The following is a 17,909-nucleotide window of genomic DNA, read 5'->3' on the forward strand; positions in this document are numbered from 1 at the left end:
AATGTATTCGGGGAAGAGGACATTATAATAAGAAATACATGGGAAATTAGTGAAGGAAAATTATTTAATCAACTCTGCAATAATATGCACTTGTTTGTTATTTTTTTTTAGGTAGTTGTAAAAAAAAAATAAATACACGGAATGAGTGAATGCAAGACAGAAATACAGTTATATGTTTCACTTGGTATCACGTGAAAATATTCGGTCATGTTATTTGTGGTGTTCAGATGAATATTATGGAGTCAGTGGGCACTCACAGTGGTTACATAACGAAACTGGTGTGCATCTGGCTCAAATTAGCGGTTTTAGCTGACTTAGGGGGAAATGTGGAGCAAGTTATCATCACGAGGAAAGTCCCTGTACAAGTTGAATAAGTTATAGTTTCATGAGAGTAAAGGTGGTTATTGAAAGATATAAAAGGGAAATAAAAATCCTTGTGTGGCAGATAGACAGGTGATGCAATGTGTGGCAGGTAGGTAGGTGAGGCAGTGTTTGGGGCTAGGCAGGTGATGCAGTGTGTGGGGATAGGCAGGTGATGCAGTGTGTGGGGATAGGCAGGTGATGCAGTGTGTGGCAGGTAGGCAGGTGAGGCAGTGTGTGGGGGTAGGCAGGTGATGCAGTGTGTGGGGATAGGCAGGTGATGCAGTGTGTGGCAGGTAGGCAGGTGAGGCAGTGTGTGGCAGGTGAGGCGGTGTGGCAGGTGATGCAGTGTGTGGGGGTAGGCAGGTGATGCAGTGTGTGGGGGTAGGCAGGTGATGCAGTGTGTAGCAGGTAGGCAGGTGATGCAGTGTGTGGCAAGTAGGCAGGTGATGCAGTGTGTGGGGATAGGCAGGTGATGCAGTGTGTAGCAGGTAGGCAGGTGATGCAGTGTGTGGCAGGTAGGCAGGTGATGCAGTGTGTGGCAGGTAGGCAGGTGATGCAGTGTGTAGGAGATAGACGTGTGATGCAGTATCGCCGTTGTGTCGAGTTTAACCCCTTCAATGTAACAGACCTTTCTTTAGTTGAAAATAATCATCAGTAACTACCAATAATAATAAAAAATATATATATATATCATAGGAGTAAATATTCCGTCAGATGAAACCAAGGGAGAGGATGTTGCTGACCTAAGATATGCAAAGCTAAAGGTACAGAAGAATTAGACTAGTTGACCTGATGCACCCCAGGTCAAAGTTCACCAGACCTGTGACCTGGGGGAGTGTAGAGCCCCGGTGTGACACGGTTGGCGGAAAGGATGATGTGGTGGAAGAAGGCTGTAGCACTTTTAACCGCAGTGGTTGAAATCCTCTCATTGTGGCTGTGGATTGTGGCTATGAGTTCCTTGTTGAGAGTCACAGGTATAAAGCGGTAGACGTGCTGGGACAGATGCAGGTATTTTCCGGTGTCTGTGTACCCAACCATCAACCCTGACCGGCACCCGCGACACATGGAAACACGCACCACGTTAGTTAGATATAGGCAGTCGCATTTTTGACAAAGAACTGCTTTGTTAAAATATCATTCCCTGGGTTAGTAGTAGTAAATTACAGACACTCAGATATATGAAGACAGAGGCAAACTTGGCAGTGAAAGCTGCTTTGGGTTAAAGACAGTAGCAGTTTTGACAGCGAGAGCTTTTAAAAGAGTCCAAGACAGTAACAGATTTGAAAGACAGCTATGTTTTAAGTGAAATACACGTTAGATTAACCTTACTGCTGCCATGGATGCACGTTGGTATTTTATTCAGACTAAATCTATACCATTTTCATTCCTCGGGAAATTGTTACAGTCTGAACAGTAACCAAAATATTTTCCTGCCCCCTGGATACTAAAGTTTTCCTCAGGTGAACAAAACATCCATTGGTAGTGGCCTGAAAATAATACAGCTTCATCAGATTGTGCGTGGGATAAGAGGGAAGAGAATGCGACTTCTTGTTGACCTGATGCACCCCAGGTCAAAGTTCACCAGACCTGTGACCTGGGGGAGTGTAAAGCCCCGGTGTGACACGATCGGCGGAGAGGATGATGTGGTGGAAGAAGGCTGTAGCACTTTTAATCGCAGTGGTTGAAATCCTCTCATTGTGGCTGTGGATTGTGGCTATGAGTTCCTTGTTGAGAGCTATAGGGTAAAAGCGGTAGACGTGCTGGGAGAGGTGAAGGTATTTTCCAGTGTCCGTCTTGGCAACCATCACTCCTGACCAGCACCCGCGACACACAGAAACACGCACTAAGTTACATATAGGCAGTAGCGTTTTTGACAAAGAACTGTTTTACTAGTAATATATATAAACACCAGCAGATCTGACATTGAAATATATGAAGGCAAACGTCGCAGTGAGAGCCATTTTGAGTTAAAGACTAACATTTTTGACAAAGAACTGCTCTGTTTGCAAATTACATAAAGACTAGCAGATCTGACACTCGGATATATGGAGACAGAGGCAGACTTGGCAGTGAAAGCTGTTTTGAGTTAAAGACCGTAGCAGTTTTGACGACGAGAGAGTCAAAGACAATAACAGATCTGACAGACAGGTATTTTGTAAGTAATATATACTTTAGATGAACCTTGCTGCTGCCATGGATGTACGTTTGTATTTTACTCAGGCTAATCTATACCATTTTCATTCAATTTGGGAAAGTTTTAGCAGTCTGAACAGTAACCAAAATATTTTTCTACCCTCTGACTACAAGATTTTTCTCAGTAACACAATTATCCATTGGTAGCAGCCTGAAAATAATACAGCTTCTTCAGCAAACTGTGAGTGGGATAAGAGGGAAGTGAAAGCGGCAAATTTGACCAAAGGAAACGTGGTTAGTGAAATGCTTGCTGAGTCACCTCCTAATATCTACAGCCCTATAAACTGACGGTACATGGTAGGTGAGGTGATGAAACAAGCGTCATCAACATACAGGGTAATCTGTAAACATCACACTGCTGTCTTGTGTGACGGTGTGATCAAAGAAACATGTACTAACACAGGAAAAACCATCTGACACATTGGCAATACTGTGCTGGGAATCACACCCGGGACTGGCAGATGAGGGCCAGGCATCTTTCCACTGTACCACGACCAGGTAAAACTTGTCTCACCTTATCACGTACTTGTAATTAAACTACCCCCCCGACCCCCACTGGGTGCCTCAAGGGAAAGAAACAACCCCCTGGCACTCTAGCAAGGAAAAGTTTTTATTTCGACCCAAAACACATCCGGCAACTTAGTGTGATGTGTGGCCTAATATTGCCATCTCTCCATCTTAAAAACTAAGTTGTAATAATACATTACCACTAGAAAATGCTCGTTATGAGAAATGCTACGGAAAGGATGAAGAGCCTTATTATTGTCATATATATATATATATATATATATATACACACACACATAAGATGAACAGGGGAAGGAAAACAAAATCTATCTGTCTATCTATCATCCAATCCTACATTGCCCCATGAGGAGCGTAGGAGCCCGGGGCTAGGCAGTTGGTCCCGACATTTAAGATGAGAGTGACCAGCCTCACTCATCCCTGAGTGGCATTACACGAGCAATCAACCCCAACCACCCCTTGGATATAAACCTTAACCAGCTCAATCCGATTGAAGCGCAATAATTACCCACTAAACCACCGGGCGCCAAAACTTGGCTATGTGGTTACCACCCAGCGTAGTAAATGGTTTCCTGGTGTACAGGAAACCATTTGGCTTGTCACTCAGTGTAGAGTCACCCACAGGTAGAAGGAAGAGAAAAGAATGAAGGAAAGAAAGACAGAAGAGGGAGTGTAAAGTCACCCGTAGGCAGAAGGACAAGGAAAGAATGAAGGAAAGGAAGACAGAAGAGGATGGAAGGAAAGAGGGATGGAGGAGAGGAAAGGGCAGACATCCGAGAGCAGCACTACATCGAGTGAGTGGATGGTGAGCGTCCCCACCTACCACAATGGAAAACAAAAACAAATACAAATAATCCATACATGATTACAGGTGTCCTCTGCCGCTGAGCAGAGTAAAATAAGCTGACAAACAACAAAAGTCTGGTCTAAGTGGAGGTAAAAAGTGTATAGTACAGGGACATGCTGGATGTGCTTTGGGTATGATGAAAAGGTTCCACATGCCAGGGTACCAGGGGCTGTCTCTTACTGTTCATCCGGGAAGCAAGTACAGCATCTCTAACTCTTTCTTATTGATTTACTACAGACCTTCACGCCATTTTTGCCTCACTCTTCTCCTGAATGGCAGATCTAAGTCGTCTAAGTGGCAAGTCAGAAGTACAGCGAGGTGAGTGTCCTGCCGTGATTCCTGGCCCTTCTCTGGGGTTTAAATTACGTCGATGATGGCTCTTTAAACTAATTAAGAGGTGGTTTGGATGGTGTTGAGGTACAGTAGGTAAAACAGGTGAGAGAGAGGTGTTGCGAATTCTCATGTCAATCCTACTTGCACTCTGTATCCAGATGGAGTTCAGGATGAGAGAATAAAAAGAGAATTAAGGATTGAGACGAAAGTGAATGCTGTAGAATGAAAAGTCAGGTGAGAGTTGATTAAGGTGATAGGCAGGTGAGTACAGGGGGGGAAGACAAACTCAGAGGGATATAAAAGAAAGTGAATCAAGCAAAAACAAACATGCACATCACACAATCAAGAAAACCAAACATGCTCATCACACAAACAAGGGAAACAAACATGCACATAACACTCTGTACCGTGAAAAAACACCGAAAAAAAAGTCACAAACAGGAATTTAATGGGACTGTTCGGACAAGGAAAACAAAACATGCGCATCAGTTTCTACACCATGCAGTCCACACCATGCAGTCCACACCATGCAGTTCACACCATGCATTACGACCACACTTACACAACACGTCATGCATTAAATTCAACCCACCATCTAAAGCCATTTCCCCTCCAAGACACAGAATCAAACTATCACCCTGCGGTTTCTCACTGCATCCTACCCCTGCCCTCCCTCATGCAGAACGTTGAGCAAATCGTCCACATTATTTCATCTCTTCCAGCTTTATTCCCGTTTCCTTCTCCTCCACCCAAGACACATCACACATCCCTCCCTTAAACCTTTTCCGTGACCTCCTCAGCCAAGGTCACGAGCCTGTGGTAGAATTTAACCGCGCGAAGGAGGTTGCTGGAGGAGATTCGTTCGTCTTTGCCGTGTATGGTGGCGACATCTTGGGACCTCAGCTGGACGGGGTAGAAGCGATACACGGCCTTGGCGAGGTGGGTGAAGTGGCGGGTGTCTGTCATGCCTATCAGAGTGGCTGGAAAGACCCCTGACCCTCTTAATAATCTTCTGTACACTTTAGGTCATCTACTTTACCTTAGGTCATCCGCTTATACTTCAGGTCATCTGCTTATACTTTAGGTCATCCATCTACTTATACTTTAGGTCATCCGCTTATACTTTAGGTCAGCCACACCGTCACACTTTTAGGTCATAATCATTTCTTTTGTGAACTGGAATGACTAGCTAGATCCCTTATACTTTAGGTCATCTACACCACCACACTTTTAGGTCATTCAGCATCACACTTTATCATTTACACCATCACACTTCTTAGCTACACCACATACTTTTAAGTCATCCAGCATCACACTTTTAGGCCATACACCACCACACTTTCAGGTCACATACGAGTACAACAAAGATTATGCAACGGGTGATTTTTCAAGATTAAACAGGCATAACTTTCACACACATTCACCTGAGATTACTGATTAGTTTGCCTTTGAACCACCAGAGGGCCAAGCTTTCACCTATGCGTCCCTCCCAAATCATTTTCTCCACATCTCTCATCTCTTCTCCAAATATAACACATTTCACAACACAACACAAATTAAAACTTGTATTCTCGCTCCCTAATACCTTTTCCTTAGCGATTTATTTTTCCATACTCCCAAATCATTTTCTCCTCATCTGTCATCTCTTTGCCGAACGTGACACATTTCACACGACAAATTAAAACCTGTATTCTCGTTCCCTAATACCTTTTACATAGCGATTTATTTTCCAGAGTTCACATTAGTTTTTTTTTTTTTTTTTTTTGGTAAGCGCCAACATGGAATGCAAAGATAATATACAAGGGATTATTATTATTAAGCTGTATGGAAAAATAAACCGGTGAGGATAAGGTGTTAGGGAGCTTAACTGACGGGAGTACGGAAACTAAATCGCTAAGGAGACAGAACAAAGAGAAGATGTAAAGAAATGGCAGGAAGAGTACAGGACACATGATAGTGGAGAGAGAGAGAGAGAGAGAGAGAGAGAGAGAGAGAGAGGGGGGGGTACACTAAGAAAGGAGGGGGGGGTGATATACTAACCTGTGCAGTACCGGTGCCAGGGATATGATGGTGTGTGTGTGTGTGTGTGTGTGTGTGTGTGTGTGTGTGTGTGTGTGTGTGTGTGAGAGAGAGAGAGAGAGAGAGGGGGCACTTACCGGGTACAGTGACGCTCCCGGGGAAGTGGTGGTGTACTGCCGCTGTTATGAGACGCCAGGGTGCCACCTCAGGCCCGTAGGGTGACACTGGCGAGGGGGGGTAACTGTCCTTCACCCTCATCTGTAGCGGTCAGGTCAGGGTGAGGGTGGGGGTCAGGTCAGGGTAAGGGTGGGGGCCAGGTCAGGTTAAGGGTGGGGGTCAGGTCACACACACACACACACACACACACACACACTGTAAAAAATTCAGTCCAGTGAGGCAAAATAAAGATAAAAAAAAAGGTCAAAGGTCAACAAGGGGGACGTAGAACCTGACCTTGATTGCAGGGTCATTGATGGTGGCGCGGTCATACTCCAAGACATCCTCCTCGGTCTGTGCTGGGTGGGTGCGATGGTTGATGTTGGCGTGGGCGGTCACAGGCACCACGTTTTCCTGTCGAAGTGGGTGGGTGAGGGTGGAGTAAAGTGATGATGTGGTGTGGTGGGTGGGTGAGGGTGGAGTAAAGTGATGATGTGGTGGGTGGGTGGGTGAGGGTGGAGTAAAGTGATGATGTGGTGTGGTGGGTGGGTGAGGGTGGAGTAAAGTGATGATGTGGTGTGGTGGGTGGGTGAGGGTGGAGTAAAGTGATGATGTGGAGTGTAGTTGTTCCCTAGGCAGTCTGTCCGAACAGCCCCGAGTCCCTTAGGAAGGCCATGGCCGAGACCGGGCTTTCCCACAGAGCTCTCAAAGAGTGTATGTTGTGTTGTTGGCGTAGGTGATTGTGTGCAATGCAGTCTTCCATAATGTGCTTAATAGTATGGGGTGCTGTGTTGCATCCTGGACAGGCATCAGGGACGGAGTCATCCAGTCTTTTCTGGTAGCTTAAGAGGGCTGGATGGTGCCCACATCTCAGCCTGGCCAGGTTGACCCTGTCCTCACGAGGAAGATAGGATTCAGAAGGGTGGATGTCAGGAGGCCGTGCATGCAGCTGTGTGTTGTCTCTTAAGTGACTGAATGGAGCGGCGAGTGATCTGAGTGTGGATATGCTTCTGGAAACTGGTCTGAGGTGGGCGAGGGGGGAGAGATGACTGTATTTGTGTATGGTATCGTGTGCTGGGTGTTGTTTTGATGTTGAGTAAAGTGATGATGTGGTGGGTGGGTGGGTGAGGGTGGAGTAAAGTGATGATGTAGTGGGTGGGTGGGTGAGGGTGGAGTAAAGTGATGATGTGGTGGGTGGGTGAGGGTGGAGTAAAGTGATGATGTGGTGGGTGGGTGAGGGTGGAGTAAAGTGATGATGTGGTGGGTGGGTGAGGGTGGAGTAAAATGATGCTCTGAATATAACACAGGCAAGTACTCAAGTTGTGGTATTGGTCCAGTTCCGTCAGATAAAAATAAACCAATTCTTATCTCTCTATAGCCAGACGCGTAAGGGGTGGCCACAAACAAATCTCCTCCACGTCGCCCTGTCCCTTGCCATTTCGCTGCCCTACCCTCAGCTACATTCCCCTCTCTCTTATCCCTCTTTCATCCTCGGTCTTCCTCTGCCATTTCGCTGCCCTCAACTTACACCCCCCTCTCATGTACCTCTCTGTCTCATCTCATCTCATCCTCGGTCTCCCCCTCCCGTACCTTGATGCCCGCCCTGACGATGGTGGTGGAGGTGGTGGTGCGGAGAACGGCGTTGGTGTCTCGGCTGGAGGACATGACCCGCTCCAGGACTGGCTTAAACAACCATAAGTTAGCGAAGAACAGCTTGTACGGCCATGATGCCTGAAATACAAGAGGGAGGTTGATCGATTGATTGATTGATTACACTGAGTACAAGGAGATTGATTGATTGATTACACTGAATACTGGGAGATTGATTGATTGATTGATTGATTACACTAAATACAAGGAAATTGATTGATTGATTACACTGAATACTGGGAGATTGATTGATTGATTACACCAAATACAGAGAAATTGATTGACTGATTACACTAAATACAGAGAAATTGATTGATTACACTAAATACTGGGAGATTGATTGATTGAATGATTGATTACACTAAATACAGAGAAATTGATTGATTGATTGAACTGAATGCAAGGAGATTGTCTGATTGAAAATTAAATATAGATAGATGGATGGATAAGTAAATAAATAAATAGACAGGTAGATAGATAGCTAAGAAATCCTGTGAACCAAGAGCATGACCTGACGCGACCTGACCTTGAGGGCGAGGTAGGTCAACATAAGTAAATATAGATAGATACATACTGTAGATGGATAAAAAATAATTAGACAGATAGATAGATAAGAATTTCCTGCAGCCAAGAAAATGACCTGACCTGACCTGACCTTGGGGGCGAGATAGGTCAGCATGTCAGCCTCTGGTCCCCGGCCGAACATGGAGGGCTGCGGGTTGGTCTCGAGGTTGACGATGGCTGAGGCGAGGCGAGACACGGCTGAGTGGAGGGGAGGCATGGAGGAGTGACCCCCCTCACCCTCAACCTCTATCTCCACGTTCATGTAGCCCTTCTCCGCCACCCCGATGCTGGAGAAAGAAGAGAGAGAATGGTTGGAGACTGGGAGACTACTACTACTACTACTACTACTATCTACTACTACTACTACTACTACTACTACTACTACTACTACCACCACCACCACCACCACCACCACCACCACCACCACCACTGCTACTACCACTACTACCACCACCACCACCACCACCACCACCACCACCACCACTGCTGCTACTATTCTACTACTACTACTACTACCACCACCGCACATAGTTAATAAAATAGTACACTGCCAGTAAAATAATAGAAGAATAAGTGGCAATAAAATAAATAGGAATAAAGACAGTGTAATTGGGGGAGTGAAAGACGAGGGTAGAGAGGGGAAAACTCTCTCTCTCTCTCTCTCTCTCTCTCTCTCTCTCACACACACACACACACACACACACACACACACACACACACACAATTTTCTCCCCTACATCTGGCCTTACCTCCCCTGTATTCTCCCCTGATGCAGCCCTCTTGGACGGCGCTTGAGTGAGGGGAAGACGAGGGCAGCTGCTGATTGATGAAGGGGAAGGGGAAGGGGAAGGGGAGAGACAAAGGAAGGTAGTGAGGGAATGGGAGAGGGGAGACGGGGAGGAGAAGGGGAAACGGAAGAGGAAGGGGAGATGAGAGACAGAGGAAGGTAGTGAGGGGAGAGGGAAGGGGAGAGACAAAGGAAGGTAAGTGAGGGGAGAGGAGGGGGGAAAGAGAGAGAGGGAAGGGAAAGGGAGAAGGGAAGAGGAGGGAAAGGGACAGAGGGAAGGGAGGGGAAGGGAAAAGGCTAAGGAAGGGAAAGGTAATTGAGAGAAAGAGAGAAGAAAGCGGGGGGAGGTGAGGGGAAAGGAAGGGGGAAGGAGAGGAGAAAGGGAGAGGGTAGGGAAGGGAAGGGGAGATGAAAGAAATAGAAAAAAAAAAAGAAGGGAAGAACAGAGATAGGGGAGGAGAAGGAATGGAAGGGGAGAAAAAGAGAAGAGAGGGGAAAGACACATGGAGGAAGACTAAGAAATAGGTGAGATGAGGAAGACAAGGGAAGGGGAGAGGGGGAGGGAAGGGCAGGGGAGAGGGGAGGGGAGGAGAGGGGAGCAATGATGGAAGTAAGAGAGGAAAAGGGGAGGAGAGGGAGGGAAGGGGGACGAGGGAAATGAAAAAGCTGATGGTGTGAGAGGAAGGGGAGAGGGAGAAAAATTAAAGAAAAAGTTGGAGAGAGAGAGAGGGAGAGACAGACAGAGACAGAGAGGGAGAGAGAGAGAGAGAGAAGCGGTTGGACGGTGGGTATTAGTGCCAAAAGGGTGACGCCTCGAGAACAACATGCATTACTAACGTGGCCACAGGAGCCTCGACGCCCTTGATCACGTCCACTAGCACCGGCATCCCCTCGTCCAGCACAAACTCCACCTGCTTCACCCCGCGGCTACCCAGCACCTTCGCTATCTCGCCAGCACCGTCCAGACCGTTTACCTGGGGGCGGATCAGGTCGCGCGGGGTCATTTGAGGTCATGGAACACATCGGGTCAGGCGGGGTCATTTTAGGTCATGGGGACAATTGGGTTCATTTTAGGTCATGAGGTCAATTGGGTTCATTTTAGGTTCATTTACTTATATTGACATCCTCACTTAATACTTAAACTTAACATTGACATCCTCAATTAATACACAAACTTTATCACGAAGCTATGGCATAACTTTAACTTTAGAGATTAACTGAGACTTTAGCTCTTGATTTCAGACTTTAGCTTTTACGTGTAGCTTTAGACTTAGCTTAATACCAGACTTCAGGCAGTTACAGGACTATGACTTCAGGCTTAAATTTTATCTCGTGACTTCAGCTTAAGTTCAGGGCATTAAAAAAAAAAAAAAAAAAAAAATAACATGAAACCAGCGTGATTTTTTTTTTTTTTTTTTTTTTTTTTTTAACGTGATATAGAAGTCCAAACACCCTTCTCTAAGCGATTTATTTTGCCCCCTATTAACATCCTCTTGCTTGGTATTTAGTCGTTTTAATATCCACATAGTTTGGATCAAGTTACAAGAGGACAGTGGGGCAAAAAAATGGAAAATAAATCGCTTAGGAAGAGGTGTTACGTGCTGTTCTTAGTCTTACCTCCTCGTCGTGTCCGAAAGCGACGTAGAACGATCGTGATGGCTGGAAGTCCGTCATGGCCAGGTAATTAAGGGCCATCATTATTGCCTGTGGGAATAATTAGCACGAGAGTCAAGGTAAATTGGTTCAAGGTAAAGAAATAGATGTTCAAGGTAAAGAGATAGATGTTCAAGGTAAAGAGATAGATGTTCAAGGTAAAGAAATAGATGTTCAAGGTAAAGTGATAGATGTTCAAGGTAAAGAAATAGATGTTCAAGGTAAAGAAATAGATGTTCAAGGTAAAGAGACAGATGTTCAAGGTAAAGAAATAGATGTTCAAGGTAAAGAAATAGATGTTCAAGGTAAAGAAATAGATGTTCAAGGTAAAGAAATAGATGTTCAAGGTAAAGAAATAGATGTTCAAGGTAAAGAAATAGATGTTCAAGGTAAAGAAATAGATGTTCAAGGTAAAGAAATAGATGTTCAAGGTAAAGAAATAGATGTTCAAGGTAAAGAAATAGATGTTCAAGGTAAAGAAATAGATGTTCAAGGTAAAGAAATAGATGTTCAAGGTAAAGTGATAGATGTTCAAGGTAAAGAAATGGTCCAGGATTATGTTCCCTCGAGAATTTCCTTTACATTGCCTTGAAAATTTTATCATAGTGTGTGTGTGTGTGTGTGTGTGTGTGTGTGTGTGTGTGTGTGTGTGTGTGTGAGCAGTCCCCTTACACAATCTTCAAACCCTCTCCCTCCCACCTTTCCCCCCCTCCCCTCCCCTTTTTCCCAATCCCTCCCATCTCCCCTTTCCCTTCTCCCTTCCCCCTCCGTCCCCCACTCACCATAACCCCCAGCTTGTCGTCGATGGCCCCCCTTCCCCAGATGTACTCCTCCCCAGTGGAAGGGTCCGGTAAGATGTGGCCGCCGAAGGGGTCATGGCGCCACTCCTCTGCCACTACAGGTACAACGTCCATATGGCTCATTAACAGGTAAGGCTGCAGGTTGGCGTCACTGCCCTGGGGGGATGATGATGATGATGATTAGTGTGGTGATGATGACGATGATTAGTGTGATGATGATGGGGTGATGATGATTAGTGTGGTGATGATGAGGGGTAGTGTGGTGATCATGGGATGATGATGATGATTAGTGTGGTGATGATGGGGGGTAGTATGGTGATGATGGTGAGGGATCATGATCGTGATGGTGGTGGTTGTGGTTGTGGGTGGTGGTGGTGAAGAGGATGGTGATGATAGTAGTGGTTGGGGTGGTGGTGGTGATGAGGAAAGAAAGAGAGAGAGAGAGTGTGTGTGTATGTGTGTGTGTTATTCCTTGCACCTCCCTTCAAAGTTCACTCCACTCTTAGGTAAAGGGTAGATGGGGTAAGGCTGTCAAACGCTGGAAGGGAGGAGGGGGAAGGTAAGAAGGCAGGTAGATAGATAGATAGACAGATAGACAAAGAATAAGACGCAACATTATGATAGTAAGTTGAGATGATAAGTCCCGCAGGTCAGTAGAGTTTGTGAATCTACCCCAACAATCTACTGAGCCAGCGGTAGATAGAGGTAGTTAAAGAGTGATAGTATAAGGAGAGGAGTGAGGTTGTTTGAAGTGAGATGCAGAAATTTGATGTGCTGACTCAGGCCTTACTAAGCACTAAGTCAGCAGCGGTGTGTATGTGTGTGTGTGTGTGTGTGTGTGTGTGTGTGTGAGAGAGAGAGAGAGAGAGAGAGAGAGAGAGAGACCCACCTGTATAGTGTAGAGAAGGCTGTAATTATTGATCGTCTCGGCTGTAATGTAGGTAGCATTGTACACGCTCGGGAAACCTGTACATTGAGGTAGTACATTAGTAACATCGTAATATGTGCTCTCTCTCTCTCTCTCTCTCTCTCTCTCTCTCTCTCTCTCTCTCTCTCAAACACACACACACACACACACACACACACACACACACACACACACACACACACACACACACACACACACACACAATGATCAAGGGTGTGGATGTAATTAAAATGAAAGGTAGATAAGATTAGGGTGTGTTAAGGTGAAGTTGTAGTTAGGGTGAGGGTGTTGTTAGGGTGAGAGTGTTGTTAGGGTAAGGGTGTTGTTAGGGTGAGGAAGGCCGGGGGGGGGGGGTGGCAGGATCTCCGATAAAGGTCAAACTAAATTATTCCCACACCTCAGGCTCACCCTTCCCCCTCCCCTTTCCCTCCCCCTCCCCCCACCCCCACCCTTCTCACCCTTGTACAACTGTTGTGTATGTCAGTGTGTGTGTGTGTGTAAATGTCACTACTGTGTGTGTGTGTGTGTGTGTGTGTGTGTGTGTGTGTGTGTGTGTGTGTGTGTGTGTGTGTGCGTGTGTTTGTTTGTGGGTGTGGGTGTGTATGTGCGCATATATTTAAATTCCACATTACCTTGCGTGCGCACGCGCGTGTGTGTAAAGGTTGGTGCTTGTGTGTGCATGAAATGTGAGCTATGTTACTGTCATGCACCACCATCACACACACACACACACACACACACACACACACACACACACACACACACACACACACACACACAGTAACTCACTCTCCCTCAAGAAGTCGTGGAATATGATAAGCTCCTTGGTGTTGACGTCGCCCTTCGCCCTGGCCACGGTGGGGATGCTGAGTGCCCTGGCCATCAGCCTCGGCAGGCCCTCCAGGTACCACTCCGGCAGGTCCTCAACGGGGCCTGGGGCTATCGCGGCCTCCTGGTAGTCTAAGTCCTGTGTGGGAGGGTCGGAGAGGGACTAACTATGGTAGGGTGACAGACAGGAAGGTAAAATCATATATACCCTTATGTGGAAGGTGGGACTGGGAGGGAGTGGTTAGTTTAATTAGGGTGATACTACGCCTCTTCCCTTCCCCTGAGCCATTTTCTGGTGTGTTATGGGGACGGCTGAGCGTTATCAGTATCCACCCTCATCATTTATTCAGTTCCTGCCCCCACACCAGCAGGCTGAGCCGTCCTCGCAACACAAAGGATACTAATTACATTCCACCGGGTTCATATCTCAAATCAACCTGGAACTACAACTTACCTACCTACGTACCTACCCACCCACCTATCTATATCCCTCCCTCCCTACCCACCTACCTACCCTACCCATCCACCCACCTCCATACTCTACCACCCACTCACCCACCCACCCACCCACCTACCTACCTATCTCCCTCATTCCCTCCCCTCCTAACAGCATCTAAATTGTCCATGTCCTCCATGTTAATTTAAGCAAGCCGTTGGCCACCCCGTTTGGGATACATGGTGTCTGGCAATGAATGAATGAATGTTATCTCGAAAAATTAATAAATAAAAAATAAATAAAACATAGACCATAAGATGCGACGTTAGTGAAGATAATAAAGATAATTAAAGATAATGATGATAATTAACGAGAAAATTATTGTATTTCCCGAGGCGTTATAATGGCCATCAAATTTTTAAACAGGACGATTAAAATGCGTCAAATCTCCTTGGTTACTAGTGGGCCATGATAAATTGGAATAAATAACACGTAAAGCAGTGTTAACAGGTGAAGAGGCAATAAATAAATGAATAAATGAAAATAAATCGCAGTGGGAACGGCGTTAAGGCTATACTAAACCCCAGGAGAAAGTCATCTAGGAATAATATATGAGAGAGAGAGAGAGAGAGAGTCAAGATAAATAATAAATAGTGGTGTAATGAGTGTGTGTGTGTGTGTGTGTGTGTGTGTGTGTGTGTGTGTGTGTGTGTGTGTGTGTGTGTGTGTGTGTGAGAAAGAGAGAGAGAGAGAGAGAGAGAGACGAAGGGGAGAGACAAAGAAGAAAGGGAGGAAGAGATTATGCAGACGATAATGAAAATGTGGAGGGCGAGGGTGAGAGAGAGAGACAGAGACAGACAGACAGACTTACAGACAGGCAGACAGCATGGATAAAGGAGAAAAAACGAGAGAGAGAGAGAGAGAGAGAGAGAGAGAGAGAGAGAGAGAGGAGGGAATGGAACAAAGACCGATATAGAAAGAGAGGGAAGGGAGAGGGAGAGGGAAAGGAGAGAAAAAGAAGAGGGGAGAGGGAAGAGTGAGAGAGGAAGAAAGAAGGGTAGAGACTGGGAGAGGGAGAGGAAGAGAGACATAGATAGATAGATAGATAGATAGATAGTCTCAGTCTCTGGGAACACGAGAGAGAGAGGGGGGGGGAGAAGGTAAAGGGGAGTGAGAGTGGGTAGGAAAAGAATAGACACATAAACAGACAGACAGATAGACAGACAGACAGACAGACCCAGACAGACAAACTAGGCAAATAAAAAAAAATATCCCTTTAAAATAATTATGGTAGGCATAATCGATCGGACACCTATTCCTTCTATCTATCTATTTATATCTGTCTTTATATTCGTCCATTTTTCTGTCTACCTTTGTCTTTCTATCTATCTGTCTATCTATCTATGGCTGTATATGTGTATGTCTGTCTCTCTGTCTTATCTAAATATCTATCTGTCTGTTCATCTGTCTATCTGTCTGTTCATCTATCAAAGTATCTATCTAAACCTACCTACATACTCCTTGCATAGCTATTTATCTATCTGCATACCTATCTATTTGTTTTATCTATCTATCTGTCTATCTACTTACCTGTACTTATGTATCTACTGCCTACCTGTATTTATCTATCTACCTACCTACCTACCTACCTATCATATACCTTTCTACCTATATCTAATACCCACCTGTATTTACCCATCTCTACCTACCTATCTATTTGTGTCTATCTATCTATCTATCTATCTACTCACCTCCAGCGTGGCAGCCCTAATGATGGCGACAAACAACAACACTGCAAACACGGCACACACAATCCCCACGCAACCGCACGCAATTTTGCACGCACGCCTCCACGCAACCATCTTTCTCTGTCTCCTTCAAGTCTTCTCACTGCCCAGTCTGCCGCTGCGTCTGAAAGGGAAGTGAGTGAGTGAGTGAGTGAGGAAGTGAGGAAGTGAGTGAGTGAGCGAGGAAGTGAGAGAGTGAGGGGGGGGGAAGTTTGAGTGTGAGTAAAGGATTGAGAGTGAATGAGTGTCAGTGATTGCGTGCGTGTGTGAGTGAGAGAGGGCGAGAGAGTGTGAGTGAGTGCTCTGTGCGGGGAAACTCAACAGCCTGTGTGTGTGTGTGTGTGTGTGTGTGTGTGTGTGTATTTTTTTATTCACTTCAACCAATAACTAAAAATACACGTCCTTAATTTTTAGATGTTTTAGGGACTGCATCATTATTATTACTATTATTATTATTATTATTATTATTATTATTATTATTATTTTATTATTAGGAGGATGAAGTGTTTGAAAGGGTGCAACAAGGAAGAAAGCTGCTGGTTCTTTGAAAGCAGTGATAAGAAACAGGGAAGTGAAGAAGTTACTACATGACAATATTGTGATACCAACTGTAACATCTACACCAGACATCATTGAGGCGAAAGGGTCTGGCATGTGTCACCCTTCCTTCCTCTTGTGTAACTATCCACACACACACACACACACACACACACACACACACACACACACACACACACACACAGGCGTCGACAGTGAAAGCATTAGTCACTCTATCTATCTATCTATTGCCAGACGCCTCAATCCCGTTTGGGGTGGCCACAAACAAATCGCCTCCAAGTCGCCCTGTCCCCCTCCATTTCACTGCCCTGCTCCCAACTCACACCCCCCTCTCTCATATACCTCTCCACCCCATCCCTCCATCTCATCCTCGGCCTCCCCCTCCCTCTTCCCCCCTCCACCTCACTCACATACACTCTCTTCGTCAGTCTTTCACCCTCCATCCTCTCCACATGGCCAAACCACCTCAGTGTGTTCCTCATAACGCTTCCTATCACATCCACATCAACACCACAACGCTCCTTTATATCCTCATTCGTCAGCCTGTCTCTCCATGTGACTCCACAGGCTCCTCTTAAATAACTCATTGCCACTGCTCTCACTCTTGACTTGTGATCTTCCAACAACGTCCAAGCTTCACTTCCGTACGTTAGAGTTGGTATCACAGTACTGTCATGTAGTAACTTTTTCACTTCCATGCTCACTTCGCTGTTTCTTATCACTGCTTTCAAAGAACCAGCAACCTTTCTTCCCTGATGTACCCTTTCAAGCACTTCACCCTCCAAACCTCCATCCTTACTTATCACGCTACCCAAGTACTTAAACGTACTCACATTTTCCAATTCCTCACCATCCAACCTCGCTATACATTCACTGACTTCACCTCTCTCAAAGACCACCACTTTACCCTTCCTTTAATAATTATAATTATTTATTCCTACAAGTGATGGTTGTAAATAGGGACGTGGCGGTGAAAGTGATGACTCTGTGTCGGATCCTAAGCAGCGCCTATCTCTCAGACTCTACCCTGTTTACTTCTAACGTGGCCTAAAATTGCCGTCTCTCCATCTTGAACGCTGGATTGTCTGTTTCCACCTGGTCTGCATTTACCTGGTTGTGTAATTGGGGATTTGGATGGGATGTGGGTTACTGCTGCTGATCGTGTTTCAGTAATAATTATAATGAAAAAAATAATAATAACAATGAGAAGCAAAAGGAGGAGCAGGGGAAGAAGAAAAGGAGCAGGAGCATAATAATAATAATAATAATAATAATAATAATAATAATAATAATAATGATGATGATGATAAGAATAAGAATAAGAAAGTATTCAGAGAACGTATACCTCCGTCAATACCATTGTCATTAAAACGGATCCGGTTCCGTGGCGATATTGTGTGGAATATATAGGATCCGGCTCTGCCCCCAAATTTAATCAACTGTTCTTTGACCAATGGCCCACTCTTCCACAAAATATCTTTG

At 45.4% G+C, this 17,909-nt stretch overlaps 1 protein-coding gene across 1 annotated transcript in view; it reads right to left on the minus strand.

Annotated features, from left to right (window-relative positions):
• Positions 1–1,105: 1,105 nt before the first annotated feature.
• The window catches only part of LOC145414235 (N-fatty-acyl-amino acid synthase/hydrolase PM20D1-like), a 21,774-nt gene continuing 4,970 nt past the window's right edge, over positions 1,106–17,909 (minus strand). The window contains exons 2-12 of the mRNA XM_080283815.1: positions 15,834–15,993; positions 13,608–13,785; positions 12,780–12,856; positions 11,873–12,046; positions 11,055–11,141; positions 10,275–10,411; positions 8,742–8,937; positions 8,027–8,167; positions 6,734–6,850; positions 6,418–6,538; positions 1,106–1,406 (exon numbers count right to left, since the gene is read on the minus strand). Coding sequence (XP_080139941.1) covers positions 1,168–1,406; positions 6,418–6,538; positions 6,734–6,850; positions 8,027–8,167; positions 8,742–8,937; positions 10,275–10,411; positions 11,055–11,141; positions 11,873–12,046; positions 12,780–12,856; positions 13,608–13,785; positions 15,834–15,944 — 1,578 coding nt within the window. The 5' untranslated portion in view covers positions 15,945–15,993 and the 3' untranslated portion in view covers positions 1,106–1,167. The remainder of the gene's footprint in view (positions 1,407–6,417; positions 6,539–6,733; positions 6,851–8,026; positions 8,168–8,741; positions 8,938–10,274; positions 10,412–11,054; positions 11,142–11,872; positions 12,047–12,779; positions 12,857–13,607; positions 13,786–15,833; positions 15,994–17,909) is intronic.

The sequence above is a fragment of the Coenobita brevimanus genome, chromosome 98 (genome assembly GCF_032717465.1).
Source record: "Coenobita brevimanus isolate Jiangsu-jjx chromosome 98, ASM3271746v2, whole genome shotgun sequence".
NCBI lineage: Eukaryota > Metazoa > Arthropoda > Malacostraca > Decapoda > Coenobitidae > Coenobita > Coenobita brevimanus.